Source organism: Ranitomeya variabilis, chromosome 2 (genome assembly GCF_051348905.1).
Source record: "Ranitomeya variabilis isolate aRanVar5 chromosome 2, aRanVar5.hap1, whole genome shotgun sequence".
NCBI classification, from domain to species: domain Eukaryota; kingdom Metazoa; phylum Chordata; class Amphibia; order Anura; family Dendrobatidae; genus Ranitomeya; species Ranitomeya variabilis.
Window position 1 is genome coordinate 769,231,606 of NC_135233.1, and position 21,629 is coordinate 769,253,234.

Below are 21,629 nucleotides of genomic sequence, written 5' to 3' on the forward strand. Positions count from 1 at the left end.
TTGTGTCTTCAGTGTTATGACTTTTTCTACAATAAATTGAGTGTCTAACTTCAAAGAAATAAACACACACCGGCGCTCCCAGGGGAGTGAAGAAGAAGGCTGCAGGTGCCTAGACAGTAACTGTGCTAATTCTGTCAAATAACAAAGGAGAGTATTAAATAGGCAAAGGCACCGCGCCAACTGGATGAAGTAATACGTGGGTGTAGAGAATGAGCGTCTACCTGGGCACAACGTGAAGCACAATGAAGGTATAAGCAGTATCGGCAACCAATAGCCAATAACAGAATGAATGCCTGTTTTGTCCAGAGTTCCACATAAAATGCGTGCAAGCGGTGTTCCTGACGAGCGCGGCGGGCACACACTCACCAGGGAGGACGCTCCCTTCACTTTCGGGTGTTTGTGCCGCCCCACGCTGTTGCCTTGGACATTGCTACCCTGGACACTGTACTCTCACTTCTCTGGGCCACTGGCGATCCTGTCTCTACAACCTATTAGGACGACTGCAGCCCTACTGAGAACGCGCTATCACCCTTACAAGCAGCTACATCATTAGTCAGTAAGTGTGCTTTTCCTTTTAACATTAGCCACGCGTTTTATGTGGAACTCTGGACAAAACAGGCATTCATTCTGTTATTGGCTATTGGTTGCCGATACTGCTTATACCTTCATTGAGTTACCAAAATAAATACCAATCTTGCGGATGTACTCCTAAATAACAGAATCCCTTCCATAGGACGTGCCCATTGCACTCCACTGAGAAAGGAGGGGGAGGGGCAAACTCCCAAACATATATGTTTAATAAACTGAAAAGAGCATAATGCCCCAAAAAAACCAAGAACAACACAACATAACAAATATTGTGCAAACTAGAACCTTTATTAATACAATACAAAAATGCTAAAAACAACACAGGTGTATGAGGATATGGTGTATGACTACTGTGGACACCATCAGGAATACTCATAAGTAAAACAGTATAAGGGTACAATTATAAAGCCCTATAGCATGGTGATGCAGTTGAAACTATAAATATTATACACGATGTGGCAAAACCACACAGTGGGAAGAGGGGGCGCTCTATTATAATCAATGACCAGTGTCTTTAATGCATGAAAATCCTACCATGCCCAGCACCCTCCTCTATTGCAATTTGCCCAAGAAAAAAGTAAATGTTATAGCTAAACCATGCGTTGCCAGCTGAGCTTACCCATGTGTGTGATGTCCTGAATATAGTGTCCACAAAGAGTGCCCCGACGCACGTTTCGCGGTTATCGCTTCTTCGGGAGGCAGTATCCCTCCCGAAGAAGCAATAACCGCGAAACGTGCGTCGGGGCACTCTTTGTGAACACTATATTCAGGACATCACACACATGGGTAAGCTCAGCTGGCAACGCATGGTTTAGCTATAACATTTACTTTTTTCTTGGGCAAATTGCAATAGAGGAGGGTGCTGGGCATGGTAGGATTTTCATGCATTAAAGACACTGGTCATTGATTATAATAGAGCGCCCCCTCTTCCCACTGTGTGGTTTTGCCACATCGTGTATAATATTTATAGTTTCAACTGCATCACCATGCTATAGGGCTTTATAATTGTACCCTTATACAGTTTTACTTATGAGTATTCCTGATGGTGTCCACAGTAGTCATACACCATATCCTCATACACCTGTGTTGTTTTTAGCATTTTTGTATTGTATTAATAAAGGTTCTAGTTTGCACAATATTTGTTATGTTGTGTTGTTCTTGGTTTTTTTGGGGCATTATGCTCTTTTCAGTTAACTTATACCTTCATTGAGTGTCTAACTTGTTTGTGGTGTTCCCTATATATGGGCATTCTTTTTCTTGCATTTTTGTAAGGTCCCTGTCTAAGGGCGCATATAAGCAGAGACCTGTCAATCCACTGCAGCGGGTAGGGAGAAGTTGCTAGGGACCCACCTGTCCGAAGAGTGTCCTGTGCAACTTGATCCCTGGCAGCTTTTAAAGTATGTTTTACTCTGAAAGTGCATGTAAATAGGTAAATAAAATGCTGTGCAGAGGTTCTAAACCCCTCAATCTAATGTTCCCAACTGTGCTGACAGGGCAGCTCACACGTAGGGGACATGCTTTATGTTTGTTGGCACTGTAAAGCCTTCATCCCGCATTGGGACTCTAAGTTCAGGGCAGGAGAACTCTACAATAAATGTTTACTTGTGCTTCTTTCCATCTTTCCTCTCCTGGATACATTCTTAATTCAACTGCCTTCTTTTTCTTTTACTTCATTAGTTTACTGCTTCTGAATGATTACTGCATTGTTTTAACGAGAAAACAATTTTTCAAAAGTTTTCCCCAAAAAAATACTGTGCCATGATCAAAGGAAATAAAATTAATTATTCTAGTCTACAAAAAGTTTACAAAACGTTTTTAAGGCCCCGGTAATCCATCAAATTGAAGGGCAAACAAACTATAAGCTCTAAATGCACAAAATCTGCCAAGGATTACTTATCTTACCTGCTTACAGGGAGCTGGCCATACATGTAGAAGAATTATGTCAGAAAAGGAATGACACTTTATTCTTCACTAGCTGAAATTTTCTATTGTTGTGTCACAAATGTTCAAATTACGTACAATCTGGTAGACACAATGGATCCTGTTCTGTGTCAAAGGCTAGGTGTCTTCTTTGTGTTTACCGCGCTTGAAGTTTTGGCAAGACTCTGCTGTATATCAGCCAGTGCAAGTTAGAGAAGTCCATGGCAAAAAAAAAAACCAAGAAAAAAAAAGTCCAGCACCTAGACTTCTTTCATAGATATATTTAGAAGTATAATGCACATATAAGCAGTTCTAAAACATGTTAAAAAAAAAACAAAACTCAAATGCGTTTCGAGCTGAACACAGAAATATGTGCAATATAGTTTTTAAAAAGGTGAAGAAAAAAAAAAAGCTTTGGAAGATTTTATCCCAGGTGCTGAACCTTCTTTTTCTTATCATCAGTTTACTGTACATTCCCACTATAAGGTTCTTCTGAGATCTCTATTTCCTCTCTACTTGGATATCAGTTAGTTAAGTTGTCAGCTCACTACAAAAATGTTCTGCCGTAAACAACTTGAGGAATTTTCATCATGATGGAAGTCCAAGAAGTATCGTTTCTCCTTGCGGAGATTGATATGCTAAGCATGCCGAGATGAGGAGACTTAAACCGCAATGCTCCTCTGGGAAATATGCAAATTGTCTCTTCAAAGAGGAAGAGGACTAGAACTTCTATTGGAAGTAGCAATCCTAAAAGTCAATGTCGACCCTTTAACGAGCCTTGTCACATGACTTAGGATAAAAGCCAAACCACAATCTCAATTTGCAGACACTGTGTTTCGGGGTACTGCCCCTCGTCAGTGCAAAGTGGAGATCTGGTTTGGCTGATTGTGAGACGTCTGACCGGGATGCAAGAAGTATCGTTTCTCCTTGCAGAGATTGACATGCTAAGCATGCTGAGGTAAGGAGACTTAAAGCCGCAATGCTCCTCTGGGAAATATGCAAATTGTCTCTTCAGAGAGGAAGAGGACTAGAACTCTAGTGCCACCTATTGGAAGCATCATGATGGATATAATATAACCACTTTAGCTTTAATATAAATAGGCAACCACTAAGAAACTAAGAAGTTATGATACACCATTCCTACTGGAAAGACTCAAAGGCCCACTATTTGTCATCATTTTATATTTGATGTTGTATTGGGCCAACAATCTCTGATTGGCTCAGTACTGCAGAGTGTCTGGTCATCATAAGATACAGAAAAGACAGTGGTGGATTTCTCATTGGGTAAAATAACATAGTTTATTGCAGGTAAACCAACAGTTTTCCCTAACTTGGTGTACACAGAATGGCCCAGAACTGGATATTCCAGTGGATTTGAATACTGTACCTGCGGGGCCTTTGTGAGCAGAAGAGCCACATCTGAATTATTGTGGTGGCGTGCAGTGTCCAAGGCAATCTGGCCTGCCTAAAAACAAAAATAACTTAGTGATTTCTCATGTAACAGATTATAAGGGAATAGATTAGTGGTAAAAATAACACATTTTTCCATCTTCAAACAACTACAACAGGCACGTATCCAGCAACCATGACTCACGGCTTTTAACATTTAATGCAGTCATTTAATTTATTTATTTTACTCATTTATATAGCAGCATTAATTCCACAGTGCTTTACAGACATCATCTGATTTTACAAGGAGGCCTGGAGGTCCTGCACATTATACATGAAAAATGATCAGAAATATACTGTAGTCTACAATTCACCAATTAAATTACAGAAAAGAAACAAAAGAAAATACCTAGCCTCTCTAAATTAAATTCTATTAATTTCTATGTTTTTTCTCATATTTCCAGGCCAAAAAAAATCTTAAACATAAGTAGTGGCACAGAAGCATGCATATCTGGTAGTGTAATCCAAAGAAGCCGCAGATACTCAGAATAACTAAATTATATGAACAAAATAGATATTTGTCTTCAATGACCCATTAATATATTCATAAAGGGTTAACAGGCAACCATTTCATTTTACTAGTAATTTGCCTATGTTACAGCACAATAAGCCTAATAACCGCATAATCCTTAAGAGCAGCACGCTTACGTTATTAAGGAGGGCAGCATCGGCTCCTGCTTCTAGAAGCACTTTAATAAGTTTCCTATGGTTGAGAGCAGCAGCAACATGGAGCGGGGTATCACCAGCCTGCACAGTTCACAAAAACCAACAATCATGTCATGCATTATAATAGAAAACATCATCTCGAAAGCAGTAATTTCATTAATAAAATGAAGAATAAACCACTCGTCGCTACTAATTTATGAGTTCCCTCTGTTTACCAGCATGCCAGAAGTGAAGTTATAAATTGATAGTAAGACAGGTTAGTGACACTAGGATTTGATAGTGAGATCTACTGACCTGGTTCTTCTCATTGACAGAACAGAATGCGCTGAGTAGTATCCTGATGACAGACAGGTGATTGTAGCGAGCTGCGACATGTAAACAGGTGTCTCCTGCCTGCAAATCACAACTTGTTTAGTAGACTGGCCCCCAAGTATGCCATGCCCATTACCACAATTAATTAGACCACAAGGCTGCTAGATAACATGGTGTGCACTGTCCCGAACCATAGACAGACAGACAGACACACAGATAGATAGATACTGATATGGCGCAAACAAGTTAGGTGTGAAATGAAAAATCAAACATTGGTTAAAAGGGTAACTGCTGCATTAACCCCTTAGTGACCGGGCCAATTTTGATCTTAATGACCGGGCCAATTTTTACAATTCTGATTACTACCACTTTATGTGATTATAACTATGGAACGCTTCAATGGATCCAGGTGATTCTGACACTGTTTTTTCATGACACATTGTACTTCATAATAGTGATAACAGTTATTTGATATGACTTGTGTTTCTTTATGGAAAAAAAAAGGGAAATTGGGCAAAAATTTAGAAAAATTTGCAATTTTCAAACTTTTAATTTTTCTGTCCTTAAATCAGAGAGTCCTGTCACACAAAATAGTAGATAAATAAGATTTCCCACATGTCAACTTTAGATAAGCACAATTTTGGAAACATAATTTTTATTTGTTAAAAGTTAACCAGCGATTTCTCATTTTTCCAACAAAACCGTTTTGGTTTTTTTAGGGACCACATCACATTTGAAGTGATTTTGAGGGGTCAATATGACAGAAAGTACCCAAAAGTGACACCATTCTAAAAACTGCACCCATAAAGGTGCTCAAAACCACATTCAATAAGTTTATTAACCCTTCAAGTGCTTCACGAGAACTAAAGCAATGTGGAAGGAAAAAATTTACATTTAACTTTTTTCACAAAAAATTTACTTTAGACTTTTTTATTTTCACAATGGTAACAGGAAAAAATGGACCCCAAAATTTGTTGTGCAGTTTCTCCTGAGTACATTGATGCCCCATATGTGGGGTCAATCCACTGTTTGGGTGCATGGCAGAGCTCAGAATGGAGGAAGCACTGTTTGACTTTATGAACGCAAAATTGGCTGGAATTGATGGCAGGCACCATGTCACGTTTGGAGTCCCCCTGATGTTTCCAAACAGTGGAGACCCCCCACAAGTGACCCCATTTTGGAAACCACTCCCCTCAAGGATTTTATCCAGGGGTATAGTGAGCATTTTGAACCAACTGGTACGTCACAGAATTTGATAACATTAGGTCGTCATATTGAATATGTCGTCATTAGTGTTGAGAACAAGTGCTCACTACTGCAGTTTGCCTCTGGTGCTCGGATATGCACCAAGTATCGTGGGTGATCGAATGACATGCTCGAGTTACTGCTCCTCAAGTTTCGTGGCTGTTAGACACCCTCAAAAAAACATGCGGGGATCTACAATACTCGATGCATACCCAAGCACCCAATGCAAACTCGAGTAGTGAGCATTTGCGCTCAACACTAGCCGTCATATCGTCATCGTTTTGTTTTATTTTTACTTTTGAAAACCCCCCAATTCTAACTCCAACCCTAACACAGCCCTAACCCCAACCTTAACCCCAACACACCCTTAACACTAATCCTAACCCTAACCACAACCCTAACCCCAACACAACCCTCACCCCAACACAACCCTAACCCCAACCCTAACACAACCCTAGTGACAGCTCTAACCCCAACCCCAACAATAACCCTATCCCAACCTTAACCCCAGCCCTAACCCTGACACTTACTGCAAAGAATGGAACAATTACTATTTTTTTATTCTATTATTTTTCTGTAACTAAGCGGGTGACAAAGGGGGGTTTGATTTACTATTTTTTTTATCACTGTGATAGGGTTTAGGTTATCACAGTGATCAAAATGAACCAATAGAAAAAAATCTACAATTGTTGCTGGGTACTGGCCGGCAGAACTTGGCGGGCTCACTGTGCTTGCGCCTCCCATTTTCTTCCAGGAAGATGACGTGGAGGGCTGGAGAACAGAGCAGGAGGGTCCGGGGATGGCGGAGGCACTGGGGGGACTCGGGGAACCCCATTTCTCTCTCCTCTGATATGCTAGATCATATCAGAGGAGAGACATAGAAATGTAAAAACTTTTTTTTTGTGATCACCGTTATTTGGTGAATAACGACGAACACGTGACAGGGAACCATAAAACCCGGCTCTGATCATGTTCTCCAGGGACTCAGCTACTCCCGGTAGCCGAGACTCCAGAGATTTTCCAACGTTGGGAGGAGCTATACCCTTATTTCTCAGTGCCGTTGAGGAAAAAATACCCTTAACCTGCCACCGTTAAAAGGCTATTGGCGGTTGTTAAGGGGTTAAGATAATCTGTCAGCATATTCTACAAATGAAAGTAATAATATGATTGTATAGTTGCATGTCCCCCAATAAGGGTTATATCTTTTCTGTAGAGATAAAATGTTCCATTCAATGAGAAATCTAGCCCAGAAGCCATATGAAAATCAGGCTGGAATTGCATTTGAAAGAATCTGTCGAAGTGCACTGACATGCCCCCAGTGCACTTCCAGCGATGTATGCATATGACTTCTACGCTTTGGTTTCTCATGACTGACACATCTGATCTTGACAAAAAAATAGTATTCTTAGTGGGGACAAAAGTGCTTATACAGTCATATTGCTACTTCTATATGTAATAAGGAGCTGATAGGTTCCTTTTAAGTTCTATGCATTGACCGACCTTATATCTTCAGATTCTTAGTACAGATAAGAATATTCTACTTCTGCAATATATGTTCAGGTTTACTGTCAATCCACACGCAGGTAATAATTTTCTTTAAACTTACTTGATTTTTTAAGTCAGCCCGGGATCCTGCAAGCAGTAAGAAACGACAGCTCTGGGAATGGCCATTTTGGCAAGCCAGATGGAGAGGTGTGTTACCTGCCTTATGGAGAGAATAAGTAAATACACCAAATAAAATAAAAGCTTATATTGTCCATAGTATTTGTTAAGTTTCAAAATTATTAGCTTTACATTCATGTTCACGAAACATGTTTGTCTTTCCTTTTTTTATTTCTTTTTTTCGGAAGCATGGATTCATTGCTTTTGGAAACCAAAATTAGGCTATTGACAGATTATTCTCAATGTCAGACAGGGGTTCCCTGGACCTTTCAGAAAAAAATAATTTTGTTAACTCACCCATCGTGTATACAGAACTTGTGCATGTTTAGTTTGAACTTAATCCTTGTTCTTATCACTACAGTATATATGTGATCAATGAGATCCAATAGGCAATTTAGGAATGAACCCACCATTAAAAACACTCAAATGATTGCTTTCAAAATTAGCCAAAAATAGGGGTATCTTCGTGTTGTCAATTATTTTATCCAAACCTAGGCCTACCTAGGTTTGGCATTCCATTCAACCAGAAGGGCTGTTTAGAAAAGTCGTTCCCAGTAACCTCAGTCTTGGATAATACTACTAGGTTTACATCAATGTGAGGCATCGTAAGACATCACATGATGAAATACTACCAGGAAGGTGTGATTATAGTAAACATGTCATGGTTCATGTTCATCCATAAAAAACACTGAAACATCTTAATGTAAAGACTATGAAGAAATGACATTACACACACTGGTAAGTAACCCAGTTACAAATATTTCATGTTTAACACCATTCTCACCTTGCTTTTGGCAAGAACATTAGCTCCGGCTTTAACAAGCAGCTTGACAGAATGGCTGAATCCATGCCAAGCAGCTTCATGTAGGGCAGTGTTACCATCCTGTGGTGAAGACACAGCAGTAAATAAGTTACTTAGACATTAGTGATGAGCGAGCATGCTCAGGTGTTATCTGAATATCTTGGGGGTGCTGGACTATTATGTTTGAGTCCCCGCGGCTGCATGTTGTTTGTTAGGCAATCCCCACATGTGTTGCGGCTGTCAAACAGCCATGAAACATGCAGCTGTGGGGACTTGAACATATTAATCGAGCATGCCCAAGATATTCCGATAACACCGAACTTGCTCGCTCAGCATTATTATACATGCTTCACTACCATTCCATGCATTTTTTGCAAAACTGAGCCCTGTTTCTATGGAAGGCATCTTAACATAGAATATAGATTTGTTCTAGCCATCTAAGAGCACATGTTGGCAGCTGTCTGCAGGGTTGAGGATATTGTTATAAGGTCTACAAACTGGGGATTTTCCTGACACCTCTCCCAAAAAATCAGAGGGCTTAAAATATAGTATTTGCACATAATAACATTTTTAAGGTCATACCTTATCCTGTCTGTCCAAGGCGCAGCCTTCTTGTATCAGCATCGCAAGAATGTCACTGTTTCCCACCACGGCTGCCCTGTGTAAGGCTGTCTGCTGGCCCTATGGCACACATAAGATAAATCAATTATTTCAATATAGATGAAGATAAATCAATTATTTCAATATAGATGACTGAAATAAAATTGTATAAAAAGTGTGAAATTACTAAAAAAATAATATACTAGTTACCCCTTGTTCATATTACTTGAAGATTGCTGTTTTTAATGGTTCTCTTAAAAGCAAATAAAATTGATACATGAGCAACAAAAAAAAAAGCAAGTAGAAGTAATAAAAATCAAAGATGGATAATCAGGTTTTTGGTGTCTAAGGATAGAATATTGTAGCAGGCTTTGCCATTCTGCCCGATACAGTTAATAGAAATCTTTTCATACAAAAATCCCAGTGAAATAACTCTGCATTGTATTGAAAACATTTGTTGTAAAGGTGAATGGATAGAAAATGAGAGTGAACATAAATATAGAGCACATTTTATTAGCACGTTATACCAAGGCGTATTCCTGTTTATTTCACGGAAGAACACATCTCTTTGGAGTAAGGAACACTTAGATAAAACTTGTTCTTATTGCTCTTTGGGCTTGATCAAGCTGGTATTGTTATGTACATCCCAATTTGGTCGATTTGGATGTCCTGGGACTAAAATTAATTCCAAACATATCAGGAGGTTTGTTTCTAGATCTTTAAATTTATGTTCCATTAGGACATATGGGACAAAAACTCTTGGCTTGACTTTAGTTCATATCAACTCCACTTCTGGGGTCATATCCATTCTTTTCCTACATGTCTTTCTTACCTAGCTTGGGGATATATTGCTGTACAGTCACGTGTAAAGGTCTCCATACACTTAGGAGTACAGCCATGTCATGCCTATGGCTAGCTTTACACATCAGACAGCAAATTAGTGATTCACTTAAACTAATACAGCAATCCTTATTTTTCTAAGTAAAAATATCTTCATAAAGATAACTTTATCATTGAAATGCAGCATGGGGGCTGTGAGGGATTGGTCCTGTCAGTTATCTGGGGAGGAAAGTTCTAGACTGAACTGTTGTAAAGAGTAATCAACCCCCCTGTAAAGATTATAAGGGATAACTCAGGAGACTCTTTGCATGGAACAAGACAACTACAGGACACAGTTTTATAAGTGGTAAAGTCTATATTATCACACAGTGATTCAAACAGGTGCAGAGAGAAACTCAAGTCCACAACACTTGGTGTAAGTATTAAACGCAGCTTAGCAGTCTATAGGAAACTTCAGAGGAAAATGCAATCACGCAGAAAGTCTATGAAGCACAATTATTCTTGAGGATACTTGACACGAATAAGTCCTTGGTAGTCCAAACACAGATAGATAAGCTTATAAGGCAGTTCAAATAATATCTTAGCACAACCAGGTAGGCCTGGGTAAAAGTCTCAGGTTTAAGCAGAGCAGCAACAGCTTACATGTCCAGCAAATGCAGATGGAAACAAACACAGGCAGCCAGATAGAGGATTACTGGAAACCGATGTATGCAGCAGAAACTCAGAGCTGAGTAGCAGGATCTCCACACAGGTTCACAGGAGCAGGAATATAGCCAGGGAGTCGTCAGGAGCTGGATGCAAGGCAGAATACTCTAGCACAGACTAAAGGCTGGGGTGGAGTTATATAGCAGGAAGACACAGTGCACATGAGACCAAAGACGCCATCTTGGAAAAGGGCAGTGTGGAGATCAGACTGAAAGAATCCATTGTGTCTTTCTCCTGAGACATCTGGCTTATATCAGGAAACTTAAGCAAAATTGACATTTCCTTTTATGGACGCATTCCTTCTGTGTTGTAACCTTTTACCTACATACTAGAAGCTGTACCTTATCTCTAGTATAGACTGTTTTTGTAAAAGGATGTGAAATATGAGCGCTTGTACGCATGTCTGTAAAATGTTTAACTTTTTGCTATAAAAAGGAGGGGGTAGAGCCCAGTGAGTCAGACGGGCTCCAGGGCTATCCCTGTCTATGAACACACAACCTTTGTGCTGCGTGTTATTTATTTGGATCCCATCCAGGAAGCCAGGGACGGAGAAGGACTCAACATTTCTTGGCGCCCGAACAGGGACCCGAGGTGAGAGTATTTGCTCGAGATTTACCTGCGGATACGGACAACGGAGATCTGGGATAATGGACGGCAAATGAACTGAAAAACCTGGCCAGGTAAGAGACATTATTAGTTCTCTTTTATCTGCCCTGTATTATCCGAAAGATCTCTATGAGCCGTGTCACGCTGGGTTAGTCTAGTAGTGAGTAGATACCTATAAAACTCGGGTTACCATATTGTATAGATTTATGAGTCCTGTCCCTGGCAGTGTGTGAACAGTGTGAAGGTTGTGGTATGTTGTGAAAGAAGAGCAAAAGTGCGTAGAAAAATAAGCCGAAATAGTTGGGGTATAAGCCTTATACACGGAAGTCAGCCTAACTGGGTCATGTGGTTGCGTCCTTCTGGGAGACCTCCGCCCATGCTTGACTCTCATTAAGTGCTTAACCTCCTTCATTTCTGGATAAGCTTTGATAGAATGAGCCCAGGACGCGGTTTCATGAGCCTGGGACAAGTATGCTAACTGACACAGAAAGTTTTGTGATCTGTATGGTGTTGCTGGGTCTGTTTGCGTGTATAATAGCACTTAAGTACGTTCTGCACGTTAGGAAGAACGGAGCAGACAAGCCTTTCAATATTTTAGCTCCCTAGGAGAGAAGGCAACGAGACATCACCATAGAGTGAGTGATTGTCCAAACGTCACCTGGGGTAGAAATAGCTAATATTGAAAAAGAAAAATGGGAAATAAACAGACAAAAACCGTCTTAGGACAAGTGGAAGCAGCAGATATCATACAGGAAAGATGTGGAAAGACAGTCAGAAGGCAGATTAGAAGGGTAAGAGAAAAATTGGGAATTTCAGAAGCACTTATGTTCAGTACAGAATGGGAAAAACTGAGTAAAGAACGAGGTGGAATTATCAAAGACAATGGGTGGGAAGAAATCATACATTGTATGATAGAGGTCTCAAAAACAGCTAAAGAGGAGAATTGGAAGTACGATCCAGACACTTCCAAATGGATCATGGGGAAGGGAAAAAGTTGTGACATAATCCCGCCACCTTACCTAGATCCAAAAGCCCAATCATTTGTACCATCTGGAAGAGCAGAAGGAGGAAAACAATTTCCAGCCTTGTATCCCAATCTTGGTGGGGTAGGAGGATGGGAATGTTCACACTGTGGACAACAAAATCCAGATTGGAGAAATGATTGCCTAGCCTGTGGTACACCTAGATATGGCGCTGTACTTGCCCCTGTTAGGGTAGTACCAAGACCTTTTAGAGAAGCTGGTGAAGGAGGAGTAATGAACACCAGATATCATCAGACCAGACAATACTTTCCTTGGTCCCCTGCTGAGGGTATGTCCCTCCTGCATAATGCGCCTGATCCCACTCAATATCCTATCCGATTTGCGCAGTATATACAACAAATCATGCAGACTCATGCTGGGGTCTGGGCGGACGGGGAAGAATTATGTAGAATGAAAATGTCCCCCGGACTTTTTCAGGAATTATTGACACACCTACAGCCCAATAGACCAGTGGCAGAAGGGGGTGCCTTACAGACAGAAGCATCAGGTACCCAGTTCACAGAGGCATTAATAATTTTCATGAGAGGAAAACAGAGGGAAAGGGGGTCTACAGGTGTGATTATGCAGAAATTTGGGCAAAGTATTGAAGAATATAGTCAAGAACTAGAAAATAGCTTTAGGGATGAAGGATTGGATTTGACTGATGCTTCAGTAAGGAGACTTTTTACAAAACAATTAATAGAGGGGCTAGATCCGAAAATCAGAGAAAAATTTAAATCCTCTACTCCAGATTGGAGAACAATTGAACAACCAAATATTGTGAAACAACGATGTTTAGGAATAGCCATGGATATGAGAGAGAATCGTAAGCCTGTTAGAATAGCACAAGCTAATACAGGAGGAAGAGTGAGACACAATTTTCCTTGCCACTACTGTAAAAAGCCAGGTCATTTTCAAAGAGAGTGCAGGAAGAAGTTGGCAGATATAAAGTCAGGCAAATTTGTTCCCAGAAATAACCCTCCCCAAACGGACAACCAGCAGAAATCTACCATCATAGATGGTCCCATACCAGATTCAGATTGACTCGATGTGTTACAAACTTCCCTACCAGCTAGAAGACCTATGATACAGGTGAATGTGGGGGGGAGAGAGATTCCATTTTTGATAGATACAGGTGCAACTTCCTCAATTTTGAATCAAGATTTTCTTCCGAATCCGGAAGATATTTCAGAACAAACAACTTTTGCTGAGGGTTATGATGGGGTAATTCGAACACTGCCATATACTGTGCCCCTAGAGGTCTCATTAGGACCTAAATGTTTTGCATCCAGATTTTTGTATGCCAGAGGTGCCCCAACATGTCTGTTAGGAACTGATGTACTAAAGAAATTAGAAGCTAACATCAATTTTAGGGAAGATGGCACAGTTATGCTGACTATCCCTGATGATGCAGAAACATTAGAACAATATGTCAGAATTCAGGCTTTTGAGGATTATACTGAAGAAAAAGAGTACACCACAGATCTAGACCTCTCAATGATCCCAGAAACACTGTGGGCACAGGGTGACACTGATGTGGAATTATTGCATATTTCTCCTGTAAAATTATCTGTGCAACCAGGAACTGTTCTCCCACAGCTCAGACAATACCCTGTGAGTGCCCAGCAGGAATTAGCGATTACAAAACAGATAGAGGGATATAGAGAGAAAGGAGTTTTGGTAGAGATACAATCACCTGCTAACACTCCTCTGTATCCAGTCAAGAAGAGAACTCTTGATAAGGGTTCTATGCCCAAATATCGTATGGTACATGATCTAAGAGAAATAAACAAAGTTCTAGATCCAATCACCCCAGTTGTACCCAATCCTCATACGTTACTATCACAGATACCAGCCAGTTCTCAAGTATTTACTGTAATAGATCTTTCAAATGCATTTTTCTCGGTTCCTTTACACCAAGATAGTTGGCATTTGTTTGCATTTACATTTAAGGGCAAACAGTTGGCGTGGACACGCCTTCCACAGGGAATGATACACTCCCCTACTCTTTATTCAAATGCCCTACAAACAGTCCTCCAGAGGTTTGAACCCGAACCACAGGTAGTAATTTTACAGTATGTGGATGACATACTACTTTGCTGCCCAGATCTAGAAACTGCAGAAAGGTCCACTGTGAGTTTACTATGTTTTCTAGAAAAAGAAGGGTGTAAAGTGAATAGACAAAAGCTACAAGTTTGTCAGATCAAAGTGGTCTTTCTAGGTCATTGTATTTCTCAAGGTAAAAAGCATCTTACACCTCAAAGAACTGAAGCAATAAGACAGATGAATGAGCCTAGAAATCATAAACAGCTACGAGCATTTTTAGGAATAGTGTCTCATTGTAGACAATGGATTATACATGCCAGTCAACTAATGCAACCACTGTATGACTGTGTAAAAAGTGAACCTTATTTGTTGACAAAAGAAGGTCAGATTTCGTTCCAACAATTAAAAGATGCCCTTGTTTCAGCTCCAGCGTTAAGGCCCCGTCTCACATAGCGAGATCGCTAGCGAGATCGCTGCTGAGTCACAAGTTTTGTGACGCAACAGCGACCTCCATAGCGATCTCGCTATGTGTGACACGTACCAGCGATCAGGCCCCTGCTGCGAGATCGCTGGTCGTGTCGGAATGGCCTGGACCTTTTTTTGGTCGTTGAGGCCCCGCTGACATCACTGAATCGGTGTGTGTGACACCGAACCAGCGATGTCTTCACTGGTAACCAGGGTAAACATCGGGTTACTAAGCGCAGGGCCGCGCTTAGTAACCCGATGTTTACCCTGGTTACCAAAAAAAACAAACAGTACATACTCGCCTTTCGGTGTCCCTTGCCGTCTGCTTCCTGCTCTCACTGACTCCCGGCCGTACAGTGAGAAGTGAGAGCGCAGCAGTGACGTCACCGCTGCGCTCTGCTCTCAGTGTACGGCGGCTCAGTCAGAGCAGGAAGCAGACGGCAAGGGACCTGGACACCGAAAGGCGAGTATGTAGTGTTTGTTTTTTTTGGTAACCAGGGTAAACATCGGGTTACTAAGCGCGGCCCTGCGCTTAGTAACCCGATGTTTACCCTGGTTACCCGGGTGCTGCAGGGGGACTTCGGCATCGTTGAAGACAGTTTCAACGATGCCGAAGTCGTTCCCCTGATCGTTGGTCGCTGGGGAGAGCTGTCTGTGTGACAGCTCCCCAGCGACCACACAGCGACTTACCAACGATCACGGCCAGGTCGTATCGCTGGTCGTGATCGTTGGTAAATCGCTTAGTGAGACGGGGCCTTTAGGGCTACCAGACTACACCAAACCATTTCAGCTTATGGCTGCAGAAGTTGATTCTCATGCTACAGGAGTTCTTACCCAGAAGCATGCAGGGAAACAAAGACCAATTGCATATCTTTCAGCAAGGTTAGATCCCGTAGCTAGAGCAGCGCCAACCTGTGTACGTGTAGTTGTTGCTGTCTCACTATTGTTGGACAAAGCATCAGAAATTGTCCTAGAGCATCCACTCACAGTTCAAACTACACATGATGTTTATGGGATATTAAACCAGGTCCAACCAAAACACATTTCCATGGCCAGACATTTGCGGCTACAGTGTTCTTTGCTGCTCCCCTCTACTATCACATTTGCAAGGCTTCAGACTCTTAATTTAGCAACACTGCTACCTCTCGAGTCTGAAGGGGGGAATAAGGACACTGATTCACACGCAAATTTTTTCCCTACAGACACACATGATTGTACAGAGCTCATTTTACAAGAAACGGCAGGCTTACCCAATGTATCCGAAACACCACTTCAAAATCCAGATTTAGAGCTGTTTATAGACGGTAGTAGGTTTGCAGATGACACAGGTAACTTCCATACAGGGTATGCAGTTGTGTCAGAATCTGAAACTCTCAAAGCAGAACCACTTCCACCAAAACAGTCTGCACAAGAAGCAGAACTAACAGCATTGATCGAAGCGCTAAAAATAGCTGAGAATCAGACAGCTAATATATACACTGATTCTAGGTATGCACATGGTATTGTGTTTGACTTTGGAGTAATCTGGAGAGCTAGAGGTTACATGACAGCGTCAGGACAACCTGTAAAACATGCTTCTTTGATCAAACAGATCTTAGAGGCTGCACAAGAAACAAAAGAAGTAGCAGTAATTAAGGTAGCTGCACATGTGAGACTCGACACTAGGGAATCTAGGGGAAATGATAGGGCTGATAAAGCAGCCAAAGCAGCGGCAGTCAAACCCTTACGACAGGTTCATACTGTAAACCTCACAGAAAATACTGAAGATAGACTGAGACAAGCACAGGAAGATGCAGGAGAAGAGGAGAGGGATAGATGGAAAAAGGAAGGGGCAGAAGAACAAGCAGGAATTTGGAAGAAAGATGGACTAATATGTCTACCTAGAGCCTGGTACCCGATTGTAGTTGGTGGACTGCACCACCCTACTCATGTGTCTGCAAATGCAATGACACTACTGGCAAAGCAAGTCTGGTTGGCTCCAGGTTTTGGCAACTATGCAAGAGACTATTGTGCTGCATGCGCTATATGCCTGGCACATAATCCCGGACAGACAACAAAGACCCCTATGAAGCACCACGTCCGACCTCTCTATCCGTTTCAGCGATTACAAATAGACTTTATCCAGCTGCCAAAAAGTAATGGGTATGAGTATGTGTTGGTATGTGTGGACATGTTCTCGGGGTGGCCAGAGGCCTATCCAGTTCGGAAGGCTTCAGCTAAAAACACTGCTGTAAAGCTAGTTGCCGAACTGATACCCCGTTACGGTCTCCCTGAAGTGATCGAGTCAGATAGGGGTACTCATTTCACTGGAGAAATATTTCAAAATGTACTGAAAATGTTGGGTGTTGAAAGTCAGTTACACACTCCGTACCATCCTCAAAGTTCTGGTAAGGTGGAACGCATGAATGGAACTTTAAAATTAAAAATACAGAAAGCCATGGCTGAAACAGGAAAGCCTTGGACAGAATGCCTTCCACTGGCCCTTTACTCAATACGCAATACCCCAAGGGGTAAGACTAAACTGTCTCCATATGAAATTTTGTTTGGTAGGACTGCCAATTTAGGATGTTATTTTCCACAGCAACTTGTGTTAAATATTGAGTCATTGACTTCTTATGTACAAAATCTTCAGAAACAATTAACTAAGGTGCATGCACAAGTTTTTGCTTCCCTTCCAGATCCTGACAACATTGAAGGAAGTCACAAGTTGGAACCAGGTGATCAAGTCTATGTAAAAAGACACACCAGAAAGGCTCTTGAACCAAGATTTGACGGACCCTTCCAAGTCCTGTTGACAACACCTACATCAGTCAAGCTTGAAGGAAAGGCATCATGGATACATGCAAGCCATTGCAAAAAAAGCAGTATAAACTCATGATATTGATGTTAATAGTATTAACCACGACAAAGGCATGGGAAAGACTAAATTCTCTAACCCCTTTGAACAATAGATTCGTACAACATCATAGAAAATTAGTGCATGACTTGTTAAACAATACACAAACCCTGACAGATTGTTGGATCTGTACCCATTCACCGGTATCAGCCACAAGTATACCTTTCCTAGCAGTTCCCGTATCAGCAGAAGAAATATTCGCTTGGCCTAATTGTTCAGACAAACTGGCCAATAACCAAACTGGTAATGCTAGGCTGTGGAATACTACAATCGCCATACCAATTGTGGGATGGGTAGAATTTCCTTGGTGGCAGGGTAATCTCTCAGGGAGTAATACACATCTACAATATTTAGCATTCAAGGGAGGAAAATGGGTACCTAGGAATAAGACTGGATTAACTGATCTAGGACAGGTCCCCATTGAAAATCTACAGCTCAGTTTCAGTACAACCGTCCCTTCCTCTGATGCCTTCAAACCTGTAGTACTGGAAAGATACATACATAATAGAAAATGGGAACATTCTGAGTTGTTCCCCCAAGGTGATGTAAACAGTTGTACAAGCAAACCGGGGAACCTGGTTTGTAATGAATCCGATGAATATATCAACGGAATGCCTGTATGTGGAAATCCCGCAGCCGGGTACTGTAGCCCCTTGGGACAAAAACCCTCTTGGTGTATGCTTCAGAATGTATCTAGATTTGTGGATTTGGCTCACAGATTGGTATTGCAGCACTCAGCTCTATGGGATCTGCCTGAAGGTACATTTTGGATATGCGGAGAAGGAGCATATAAATGGCTTCCCGTAGGTATAAAGGGTACTTGTACATTAGGACGCCTAACCCCGGCTACTTTCATAATTTCAAATAAACAAGTGAATATGCAAGCCGTGCCCAAGCACACACTGTATAAAAGAGCTGCAGATAACTCACCACGCCCCTCGGGGAGACCACACATAGTGCAAATGGGTATAGCCAATAAAATTGTCAGTTCTATTTTTATTTACCCTATGATTACACAAATGTGGGATAAACTGGTTAGGGCCACAGACTATCTAGATGATCAAATTTGGGATATATTGGATATACTAAACACTAGTATAGCTGTACAGAATCAGCTTATAATAGTCATCAACCAACATACCCTGGTATTGGATTACCTAACTGCCTCACAAGGGGGTATGTGTCAAATAATCGGACCCACCTGCTGTCATTATATAGACCCGAATAGTACTATGAGTATGACATTTAAATTAAAGGACGTACAACGACTCAGAGATCAGTATGACAAAGATAATGACCAGAATAAGGATAGCTGGTGGTCAGATACCTTTTCTTTTCTTAACCCAGCCAACTGGTTCAGAGGAATCGGTGGGTGGGTTGCTGGGATTATGCAGAGCATAATACATATAGTTATGATTATTGTAGTCATATACGTACTATTCCAGATTGTGCTCAAGGGTATCTCAGTATGCACAGATAAACTTTGTGTAATAGATGCAAGAGTATAAAGTTTTTTTTTTTTTTTTTTTTTTTTCTTTTCTTATGTTATCTTCTAGTGATTCTAATTATTATTACCGTATTAACTTTTTGTTGTTTCATAAATATTTTAGTATACTGCTAAAGAAGAAAATAATTTGCGATAGAAGAATTAATACTAGATTTGATTCTCTTATTAATAATATAAGTGTGTGCATGTGTAATACCAAAAATAAAGGCTTTGTCTTTGGCCCTGTGGTAATAAAAAAAGAATATGTCAAAGGGGGGAATTGTGGAGATCAGACTGAAAGAATCCATTGTGTCTTTCTCCTGAGACATCTGGCTTATATCAGGAAACTTAAGCAAAATTGACATTTCCTTTTATGGACGCATTCCTTCTGTGTTGTAACCTTTTACCTACATACTAGAAGCTGTACCTTATCTCTAGTATAGACTGTTTTTGTAAAAGGATGTGAAATATGAGCGCTTGTACGCATGTCTGTAAAATGTTTAACTTTTTGCTATAAAAAGGAGGGGGTAGAGCCCAGTGAGTCAGACGGGCTCCAGGGCTATCCCTGTCTATGAACACACAACCTTTGTGCTGCGTGTTATTTATTTGGATCCCATCCAGGAAGCCAGGGACGGAGAAGGACTCAACAGGCAGTAATGCACAAAAGGTAATCAAAATGTTCTGACACCCCCCCTCCAAAAAAATAAATAAATAAAAATTATTACCTATTAATAGGGCGTAATTTGCTAATCACTGGGTGCTTAACCCCAGGAACCCTCAGCAATCATGAAAACAGTGTCCTGGAAACAGACAACTGAGCAATGAAGTCTCATCCTATTTGGAGAGGAGGGGCACTTACTCAGCCTTTGCTTTTCAATGGGACTGATGGAGATAGCCGATTGCAGCACACATCTTCCTCCAGCAGTGCCATAGACAATTGGAGCAGAGGCAAATTAGCTATTTTTTTGGTGTGGGGAGGACAACCTTTAAACAACATCCACAGCTTTAATCTAAATATTTGGAGGCATTTGATACAATTCCACATAAAAGGTCGGTGTGTAATTGGTTAGTAACTAGTGATGAGCGAATATACTCGTTACTCGAGATTTCCCGAGCACGCTCTGGTGTCCTCCGAGTATTTTTTAGTGCTCGGAGACTTCGTTTTCATCGCCGCAGCGGAATGATTTACATCTGTTAGCCAGGCTGAGTACATGTGGGGGTTGCCTGGTTGCTAGGGAATCCCCACATGTAATCAAGAAGGCTAGTAGCTGTAAGGCCGGTTTCACATTAGCGGTTGGAGGAGCTGCGGACTTCCTCCATGAAGCCCCGCCCTCGGCCACACCTCCGCCGCTAGCTCCACCTTCTTCTGCATACAGCCGGCATGCGGCCTGCGTACCTATCTTTAACATTAGGTACGCAGGTCGTGCTGCTGTATGTGGATGCTTCAGCATGCGTTGTTTTGACGATGCGGCGACCAGCGTAGGACGCAGCTTGTAGCAATTTTTTTTTTCTCCGCATCGTCAAAACGACGCATGCGGAAGCATCCGCATACAGCCGCACGACCTGCGTACCTAATGTTAAAGATAGGTACGCAGGCCGCATGCAGAATTAGGCGGAGCTAGTGGCGGAGGTGCAGCCGAGGGCGGGGCTTCACGAAGGAAGTCCGCAGCCCTCCGCAGCTCCTCCAAACGCTAGTGTGAAACTAGCCTTAATCATTCAGCTGCGGTGATGAAAACTAAATCTCCGAGCACTAAAAAATACTCGGAGGTCACCCGTGCGTGCTCGGGAAATCTCGAGTAACGAGTATATTCACTCATCACTATTAGTAACTAATAACTAGCTCAGTGATCGGAAATAATGCAACAATGTTATATGCAATGGTTATCGTACATACAGTGGGGAAAATAAGTATTTGATACACTGCCGATATTGCAAGTTTTCCCACCTGCAAAGAATGGAGAGATCTGTAATTTTTATGGTAGGTACACTTCAACTGTGAAAGACAGAATCTAAGAATAAAAACCAGAAAATCACATTGCATAATTTTTAAATAATTAAACTGCATTTTATTGCTTGAAATAAGTATTTGATCACCAACCAACCAGTGAGAATTCTGGATCTCACAGACCTATTAGTTTTTCTTTAAGAAGTCCTCCTACTCTGCACTTATTACCTTTATTAATTGCACCTGCTCAACTTGTTACCTGTATAAAAGACACCTGTCCCACATGCTCAATCAATCACGCTCCAACCTCTCCACCATGGCCAAGACTAAAGAGTAGTGATGAGCGAGTATACTCGTTGCTCGGGTTTTCCCGA

The 21,629-nt window shown here is 41.4% G+C and overlaps 1 protein-coding gene across 5 annotated transcripts in view; it reads right to left on the reverse strand.

Moving 5' to 3' along the window:
• ANKRD6 (ankyrin repeat domain 6) overlaps positions 1–21,629 on the reverse strand; it is a 331,467-nt gene that overhangs the window by 13,630 nt on the left and 296,208 nt on the right. For all 5 annotated transcript variants that reach the window (XM_077289733.1, XM_077289728.1, XM_077289729.1 and 2 more), the window contains 6 exons: positions 9,227–9,325; positions 8,627–8,725; positions 7,787–7,885; positions 4,918–5,016; positions 4,606–4,704; positions 3,896–3,973 (listed from right to left, as the gene is read on the reverse strand). In XM_077289733.1, coding sequence (XP_077145848.1) covers positions 3,896–3,973; positions 4,606–4,704; positions 4,918–5,016; positions 7,787–7,885; positions 8,627–8,725; positions 9,227–9,325 — 573 coding nt within the window. The remainder of the gene's footprint in view (positions 1–3,895; positions 3,974–4,605; positions 4,705–4,917; positions 5,017–7,786; positions 7,886–8,626; positions 8,726–9,226; positions 9,326–21,629) is intronic.